Genomic DNA, 9,236 nt, shown 5'->3' with positions numbered 1-9,236 from the left:
ATAAAGTGTATGTTCATATGGAAACTTAAAAAAGCCTTCAAGAGATATGCATCAATATGACTATACCAAGCTCTAGGACCTTGTTTCAGTCGATAAAGAACCTTTTTAAGTCTATAGACTTTATACACTTTTCTTTATTTAATTAAACTACGGGTTTGTTCTATAAATACTTGCTCCTTGACATCAAGTTGATAAATTGGTCAAGAATTTTGGGCTGCCAATGAAATTATCATCCTTACAGTTTCTAATATTGCTACTAGACAAAAGCTTTAGTGTAGTCAACTTCATCATTTCCTTTTGCCATTTTTCTTCCTTCATAGCATCTTCAAACAAAACTGGATCACAATCGGAAAACATGGCAAACTGTGAGACATGTTCAAAATCTACATTAGGACCAATTGATACCTCGTAATCTTGCATCCAAGTGAGTTTTCATCTGGTTCGTCAAGACTTTGTAAAATCTTGAGTTTCTTGTTTCACTTGTAGAGTTGTAGTTGGTTTGACAACTGTTTCATGCTCTTCATCATTGGGAACAACTTTTGCTTTTTTGATCTCTTTTGGCGTATCCTATGGCCAAAATTCATTCTCATTAAATACCACATCTCTGCTAACGACTAGCTTCTTTGTGACAGTATTATACAACTTATAGGCCTTGGATTTTAACTTAGTCCCAGGAAAAAGAGACACTGTACACTCTTACCTTCTAGTGTGGTTTATTTTGGTCTGGTATGGTTGCACATGCCAAACAACCAAAATTTTGAAGTAATGGACAACTGGTTTGGTGCCACTCCAAACTTCTTCAGGAGTCCTTTTAAAGGCATTGGATGTTCTCATGCTAAGCACATGATTACTCCATGCAACTGCTTCTAACCAAAATGTTTTTGGTACACCAGATTTCTTTAATATGCTTCTCACCATGTTGAGTAATGTTTTGTTCTTCCTTTAATTCTATTGAGAAGTATAGAGGGCGGTAAGCTGTCTTTTGATTTCATTTTCTTCACAAAATTTTATGAATTTAGAGGAGTTATACTCCCCTCCTCTATTAGATCGAAGCATCTTAATGGAGTTGTTAGATTCTTTTTCTCTCAGTATATTAAACTGTTTGAGTGCTTCAAATGCTTTTGATTTATGCTTTTGCAGCTCATCAATCATCATCTGAACACCTTCTCAACGATCGTGACATCTTCAATTTTTATTTTTATTTTTTATTTTTTTTTATTTTTTTGAAAAAAGGGGACAATTTTATAAATAAGGATAATTGTTCTTACAATTTTCACCGTACATTAAAATTAACAATAGAACTTAACTTACACTAGTTATTATGGTGGTTAGCAGACAGATAAGCAAAAATGATGGAAACCATGATGACCAGCATGACAATCTTCAATTTTATCATCATGAATTTTGAGCTTGTTTGCAATCTCCATTGTCTTGGAGAGGTACTCTGAAACAGCTTCTGCTTGTTTCATCTGCAATGTATCAAATTCAGCCTTGAGACTTTGTAATGGTTGCCTCTTGGCTCTAGCTTTCCATTGATACTTCTTCAATGAATCACAAATTTTATTTGATGTCTCCTTGTGCAAGATAGTCTCAAACACAGCTCTGTCAACTGCTTGGAAGAGGTAACTTTTAGCTTTTAAATCCTTCAGCTTCAAGTTGCACCAGTTGCACCCGCAGCTAGCTCATGAACCCCTAAGTCAACAATGACCTTCGGAAGTTCTCCATCAACATGTTCCAATGATCATAATGATGCCCATCAAAGCGAGGAATTGAAGGCTGTAGATAAATGTCATTTGTGGCCATTTGAATGTGTTCTGAAAAGGACCTTTCGGAACCTGGCTCTTGATCCACTTGTAAACTAAAGGGACAATGAATATGGAAAATAGAAGACAACGTAGACCCTTTCTTATTATATAAATAAAAAATATCTTGACACAATTTAACTAGTCTCCAATTAAACTAGAACTCCTAAAACATGATGCACGGATATACACAGTTACAGCTCCAAAACTGCTAAACTTGTTCTTAAAGATAAGGTAGACTAACTATAACCTATTCAGATAACACTACTGTCAGGAAAAGAAGGGAGACAAAAAGGAAAAAAAATAAAGTGACCAGAGAAGGGAAATATAATTATGTCAAGTCAACCATACTGTATGCAGGAATTTCGTGAATTCCAGCCTCCATTATTTCCCTCCTCAGATCAGCAGCATGATCCCATCTTTCCTTTTCCGCATTCATGCTTGACAATAGCACATATTGGCCACAGTGTTGTCTCTGCAATTTAAGCATTTTTTTTCCTATTTCTTCTCCTAGTTCTATAGCTCCATGAATCCTGCACGCACCCAAGAAGGCTCCCAAAACAGATGCATCAGGCTTAAAAGGCATATTTCTTATGATCTCAGCTGCTTCTTCAACATGTCCTGCTCTACCCAAAAGATCAACCACACATCCATAGTGCTTCATTATTGGCTCTATTCCAAAGTCCTGCCACATTGATCGAAATAACTCCAATCCTTCCCTGACAAAATTTCCACGAGCACATGCTGTAAGAACTGCAACAAGAGTAATGCTGCTTGGTTTCAACCCATGAAGCTTCATCTTCTCAAACATGTCCAGAGCCTCCTTCTCTCTACCATGGCAAGCCAACGAAGAAATCATTGCATTCCAAGTACATACCTTTCTGACTACCATTTGTCTGAAAACCTTCTCAGCATTACTCAAGCGCCCCATCTTCCCATAAAGATTTATCAACGAAGTTCCCACATTTACTCCTAACTTGGCCTCATTCATCAGTACATATCCATGAACTTGCTTTCCACAATCAAGAGCCACTCTACCGTCTAAATTGGCACAAGAAGAGAGCACACTAGCACAAGTAGCCTCATTAGGCTTCACCAAACCACGCACCACGTCCCCGTGACTCATCATCTTCCCGAAAAACCGAATTGAGGCACCAAAATTCCCATTCAAAGCAAAACCATTCACAACAGTTGTCCATGAGTAAACATCCTTTTGGGGCATGCGTTCAAAGAATGCCACAGCAGCCTCCATGTGCCCATTTATGGAAAAAGCATTGAGCATGGCATTGCACGCAACAATGCAAACCATAGGAAATTCTTCAAACACCCTGTGTGCATGAGGAAGGAGCTGGTTTCTTGCATAGAGGGCAAGGAGAGAGGTGAGAATGAAGGGATCAGACAAAAGGCCACGCTTGAGGGTTTGTGAGTGAAAGGTAGTGCCCAAAGGAAGAGGGGAAGATTTGAGAAGGGGAGAGAAAGTGTGACTGTTGGGTGGAGCTTGGTTTGCAAGCATATAAGTGAAAAGAAGAACCTTGTGTTTGTGTGTATGATAGGCACTGATGAGAGCATTGTAGAGAAGAGTAGGCATCCATTGATCACTTAGTGGAGCATTTGGATAATGAAGGAGGTGGCCATTAGTGACTATAAGAGAATGAATTTGCATCATTTGTTTCGGATGCTTCTTGCACCTTTGTGTTAGTTGCAACAAAAAACCACCTGAGCAACTCATAGCACTAACTCTGACAAAAATAAGGGAATTGGAGAAACATTGTTTCAATCGGTCTTCAATGGCGTTTTGAAATGACACAAATCTAGAATTTTACTTTGAAAAGGTTACAACGTGAAATTCTGAGAGAATAAAACAATTGCCACTCATGCTAAAGACCCAATTAAGGAATAGGAGAAAAGCTTGTTGCTTTACGACTTCGATTGAGTTTTGAAATCAAAATCAGAATAATTCGAGAACCGTTACTTTAAAATGCTAAGAACAAAAAAGTTTGAAACCATAACCCAATTCAATACCGTCATCTAAATAATTATATATTTCAATCCGATTTTATTGAAACCACTTTCTAATAGTTTCATGCATTTGTCCAGAACTGGAGAAAGATTATTGTTGTAGGTCTTGAAATTGCCTTTTTATAAACAATAAAAAGTGATTTTTATCTAATTTGCAAAACGAAAAAAGATGTTGCAAGTGAAACGGTGCGTTTTGATCTTTGTTTGGTCCCAGTTACTGAGTTAGTGTTTTGCTATAAAAGAGAAAAAATCACGAGTTTGGAGGGTAAAATTGGGAATGGACGCTATTGGGAGTGGGTGTTGGGGGTTGTGGAAGTGGAATCCGCTACCGCAGTCTCGACGGCGTCGTGTACGCCGCAATTCGGGTTCGGCGGGTGCAACCGGCGGAGGTGGTTACCGGTTTCCGGTTAAGCAAGCGGTTACCGCCGCCTCCCTCGCCCTCACCGGCGACACAATCGCTCAGCTTAGCCACCGTTGGACGAAAGCGAAGGAGGGTGGTGACAATTTGTCTCAGGTGAGCACAAAGATTGTAACCTATTGCTAATTCAATGAAGGAAGAGAAAAAAAATGGTGGTAAAATGTGTGATATTTTCTTGTAAAGGACGGTTAGTTTTACGTGAAATTAGTATCGCCCGTTGCTTCTTTGATTTTTAGAAGAATTCGTACCTTTTCGGAGTCTTGTTTATGTAGAATTAGAATGCTTGAAGTTTTCTGACTGAAATTCTTTAGTGTTTCTGCTATGTCATTTGGATGAATTTATCAAGTTGAGAACTGTATATATGTTTTTTAGTCACAAAAAGGACAATTTTCATTAAGGGACAATGATTCCACGTTTTTATAAATAAGGTTCTATGTTTCATATTACTTTATAGATTTTGGTATTACTTTATTAGACTTCCATAACCACTGGAATGCCAATAGAGCAAAATCATAGGATTGGGAATAACAAGGAAAGTGGAGAAGATACAATATCAAAGACTTCTGAGAAAACTCATTTATATATCTATCACACACTAGGTCAAACATAACCTAAATAGTTAAATAGTTAGTGTAGTTAGTCAATTCATGCATGATCCAAGAGAAAGACGCTTGCAGGTAGTCAATAGAATTATTGAGTACTTGAAAGTCTATCCGGGAAAAGGATTGCTATGAAAAAAAAAAGGAAAAACTTATCATGAAAGTAAATACTGATGCAGACTATGCCGATCAATTGTTGATAGAAGATCCACAACAAGCTATTGCATGTTCTTTTCTTGGGTGGAAATATGGTGACATGGAGGAGCAAGAAACAAAATGTAGTTGCAAGATCAAGTGTAAAAGTAGAATTTAGAGTAATGGCTGAGGTGGTTTGTGAACTATTATGGGTGAAGATCATACTCAATGATCTCAAAGTAAAATATGAAGTTTCTATGGAACTGACGTGTGATAATAAGTCCGCCATTAGTATTGCACACAATCCAGAGGGGGAGTGTTGGGTAATATAATTAGAAGATAATTATTCCATAACTAGTGCAGATTCTGTTTTTGATTTATTAGGACAGATTTGGTATCTTTTGGAATTTTAATTTGTATAACTTTAATTACCTATTATTTCTTTCCTTAATTAGGTTATAAATAATTTATAAATTTATATTGTAATCACATTTGCAAATAGATTCAATCTTTTTCTCTCAACTCATGTGCAATGTCTTTTGATCATGTTGAGATGGTAGATGAGAGCTGCTATTTTTTTTTTCTTTGCAATAATAATGCTTAGTAAAGATACTTAGAGGGTTTGTTATTATTAACCAAAAGGGCTATTATAGGATGAACTGTGGAGCCACCTTTCAGACCATGATTGGCTACGAGCCCTTCGAATGGCTTCCTATGGATTCCTTTGGTATGGTCCTGGTTCTTATGCCTGGTACCAGTGTCTTGACCACTTTCTCCCCAAACCAACGGTACAGAACCTAATGTTAAAGGTACTATGCTTCATTTATAGTTATATTTGATCTCATTTACTGGAGCTTGCAGGAGTTAAGCATTGTTTCTCTTTGTTTCTTCTCTGGCAGGTTTTACTAAACCAGATTGTGTTAGGTCCATGTGTCATTGGTGTTGTTTTTGCATGGAACAATTTATGGCAACGGAGACTCTCTGAGCTTCCAGAAAAATACAGAAGAGATGCTCTTCCAGCATTACTTTATGGTAAATCTTGTTGTCTAATTATTAATTTTTGTATCACAACTTATTCATGCATATTTTACATAGGTTGATGCTAGTCTTTGTATCTTGTCTTTGCAGGTTTTAGATTCTGGATCCCTGTCAGTGTATTAAATTTCTGGTGCGCATCTTCATATCCTTCAATTTAATCTTCTATTTATGTTTACCGTTTTCCCTTTCTTAATGAATTAGTTCAATTTTGGAAATCCCAACAGAAATGCAAAAAAGAAAAATGGTTCTCTTTCCAACTTGCCATAAAAAATGCTCTATTATAAATGAGAAAGACATTTTCATCTGAATAGAACCATAAATCTTAAGCTGAGCAATTTGAACAAATTCATTCTTAAGACATCTTCGTAGAATGAGTGATTTTTGCCTATCAAATATTCCTACCAGTGTTGTGAGGAGATTGATACTTATTTTACACCATTTTATTACTACCTAATCACAATTTATACAGATATGTTCTGTTATTCTAAATCCCTTAGCAGAAATAGAAACTGCTACTAAGGCAACTTGCAAGTTGTAACAATTAAATTAGTTCGTGTTGAATTTATCTATTATAACATAATGAGCAATGGTGTCAAACAGGTAGTACAGTACCATATTCAGATTTGCAAGCTGTTTTTATATCATGAATATGAAGTTTCTTCCCTTGCTTTAGTGAATGCCAACGTTTAAAAAAACTACACAGTTTTGAATGGAAAACTAGTGAATTGATCATCAGTCAAGCTATTCAACGAAAAATAAATAACATTGGATGATCATATAACCAGTGAAAAACAGTTGTGGAGAACTGGTTTGAACCGATTTTTTTCTTTTTCTTTTTTATTTCAAACTTAAAAAGACTTCTTTTACAAAATAAAAGCTCAATGCCAACTTACATTTTCTATGGAAATATATATTTAATTAATTATCACAGGTACAACCATGGTTTCATGGTCAGATTAATGAAATGTGAACAAGTTAGGAGTAGTGCCCTTACCAGTTCAAGGACTACTTAGATTTCTAAAACCTTGTTGAGCACTGATAGTCTACCATCTGCAACTAGTTCTTATTATTAAGGCCTTTTTATTTTACTTGGTATCCCAGCGTCCTCTATTTTTGGCATTAGCCGTGTGAGAGTGCCCTTGTTGTGTTTGGTGTCTGGGTTAGAACCTATGTTTCATAGGCTGGATATGTTATTTTGCCCCTCTGTGTGGCAGTTGCAGTTCCTAGACTGTTTTGCATGTTGAAGTGGTAGGACCTTACTTATGCAACATCAGGGTCTTTTAGTTTTTAATTACTAACAGTTTAACAGCAAAGCTATATAAGTATACATTTTATCTTGCTTTTAATTCTCATGTAGAAGTGATCCAATCCATAGTGCAAACTTCTTGTTTTATTTAATGTAAATAACATTTAACTCTTCACCTTTTAAATCCCTTGATGGGGGATTTATTCTACAGGAACTTGTGATCATGTAGGTTTAACAATGATGAACTTCACTAGTGTTGAGCGTACTTGCTCTATAGCTTTCAAATGTGTCAGTAATCATCTACTTATTTATGGTTTGATTTGTTTACATATTCAGTCTTACATTCCTTGGCTATTTTTGTGGTATATAGGGTGGTGCCTCTTCATGCTCGAGTGGCTTTCATGTCAATGGGCTCAATATTCTGGAATTTCTATTTGTCATCAACAATGACCAAGTAAAATGCATGGTTTACCAGGAATTTGCTTTGTTTGCAATTTTTACCTTGTGAGGTATTTTGTGAATACTTTATTTTTGTTTACCTTTTATAAGTTGGATGGTTACAGCTTTACATCAACTTTTGTTTTTGTAGATTAATCAGAATCTGATAGTGTTGGGGCAAAATAACAATTGTGGAGAATGAGTCATGACTTTGGAAGTTTGATGTTACTATTGGTGCCACATGCATGAAGTTTTTGCCTGTTGAAGAGCTTTCATATGAAAAATAATTACGTTTTTTCTCCAGTGCTGACAATTGTAAACTTTAACTTTCATATGAAAAGTTATACTGTTGGGTGTTAGCTTTCAAGAAGGAATGCTATTTCTTTAGATAATTTTGTGTACGTTGTTATGAATGATTGTTGAATCCGATTATCAGAAAACGGGAACAATGTGCATTATATAGAATTAATTGTAACTAAATCTAATTAATTATAATTAAAGTTTATGGTTCTTTGACTGTATGTTAAAATTATCACAATTTATTCTTTACAATATCAGATGATTTTCGGACTGCGTTTCTGTAAATTTTATCTACAGAAGTATAAACATATATTTAATTATTTTTTTACATAAAAAATATATTTTATTTTATTTTTAAATTATTGAAACACTCATTCACTAATTAGCATATAAAGAGCAGTTGTATATTTTTGATTAGTTTTTTTAACATGGAAAATTATTTCAATTTCTATTTTTCTAATTTTTGAAATAATCATTCACTTATTAGCAAATAAAGAGGTATTACACATATTTTTATTCAACAAATGAACTGAATCAGTATGCATATTTGTAAGTCTCCTAGGTTAAGACAATTATATATGCTGATAAATTTAAAAAATACAAAACAAAACATTTGAAACAAAAATAATCAATGAAAATAATTTAGCAATTTTTTATAATAATATAATTGAAGCAATATCGTAATTTAATATCATTAAATGAGATTTTTCAAGGACCGATTCATTCCATTCACTCAATGGCTACTGTAATGGAGGCATAACGTCTGTAGAGCGACAACTATGACTAAGATCGATCCTATTGGATAGTAGACAACCTTCCAACCTTGAATCGAATAAGTGAAGAGGCTTATTTAGTTAGGGTTGTGGAAGTTTCTAGAACATGAGTCACTCAACCGTCACATCTCTACCATGCCCTTAACTCAACCATTATGTCTCTACACAAGTCGCTCCATGTGGCAGCAAATCAGTGGTCCTGCGTTTCAAACGTCTTAACCCATTTTACACTGCCTTTTATTGTCTCTTCAAACCATTATTGTGAAGAAATTCTACAAACTTGTGTTAGTTCTTCTTCTTCCTCTAGGATTCACATTCTGAAAGCACCAAATTCTACAACAAAAACACCTTTGTTACTCTATAGTACATTGAACACATTCTACTCTATTTCTGAGGTTTTATTTCTTGTCATTAAGTTTTCTTTAAACACCAATTTTATGATCCCTGGTATTTATTGGTCTTGTTCTT

The 9,236-nt window shown here is 35.2% G+C and overlaps 2 protein-coding genes across 3 annotated transcripts; one reads left to right on the top strand and one right to left on the bottom strand.

Annotated features, from left to right (window-relative positions):
* Window positions 1–1,871: 1,871 nt before the first annotated feature.
* On the bottom strand, window positions 1,872–3,724 carry LOC137825759 (Tetratricopeptide repeat (TPR)-like superfamily protein). Its single transcript, XM_068631528.2, has one exon. The coding sequence runs from the start codon at window positions 3,529–3,531 to the stop codon at window positions 2,134–2,136; it is 1,398 nt and encodes a 465-aa protein (XP_068487629.1). The 5' UTR covers window positions 3,532–3,724; the 3' UTR covers window positions 1,872–2,133.
* Window positions 3,725–3,891: 167 nt separating this feature from the next.
* LOC137825766 (Peroxisomal membrane 22 kDa (Mpv17/PMP22) family protein) lies at window positions 3,892–8,135 on the top strand. Of its 2 annotated transcripts, none has more exons than XM_068631542.2 (6): window positions 3,892–4,335; window positions 5,627–5,782; window positions 5,873–6,005; window positions 6,102–6,141; window positions 7,628–7,766; window positions 7,847–8,135. In XM_068631542.2, the coding sequence occupies exons 1-5, from the start codon at window positions 4,099–4,101 to the stop codon at window positions 7,713–7,715; spliced, it is 654 nt and encodes a 217-aa protein (XP_068487643.1). In that variant the 5' UTR covers window positions 3,892–4,098; the 3' UTR covers window positions 7,716–7,766; window positions 7,847–8,135. The 2 variants fall into 2 exon arrangements, with proteins under 2 accessions (XP_068487643.1, XP_090153294.1); XM_090297168.1 differs by having other exon boundaries at window positions 4,085–4,335; window positions 5,616–5,782.
* The last annotated feature ends 1,101 nt before the right edge of the window (window positions 8,136–9,236 follow it).

The sequence above is a fragment of the Phaseolus vulgaris genome, chromosome 11 (genome assembly GCF_051622355.1).
Source record: "Phaseolus vulgaris cultivar YP4 chromosome 11, ASM5162235v1, whole genome shotgun sequence".
Lineage (NCBI taxonomy): Eukaryota > Viridiplantae > Streptophyta > Magnoliopsida > Fabales > Fabaceae > Phaseolus > Phaseolus vulgaris.
The sequence above is the reverse complement of the archived record's forward strand: the minus strand, read 5'-3'. Positions and strand labels throughout refer to the sequence as shown.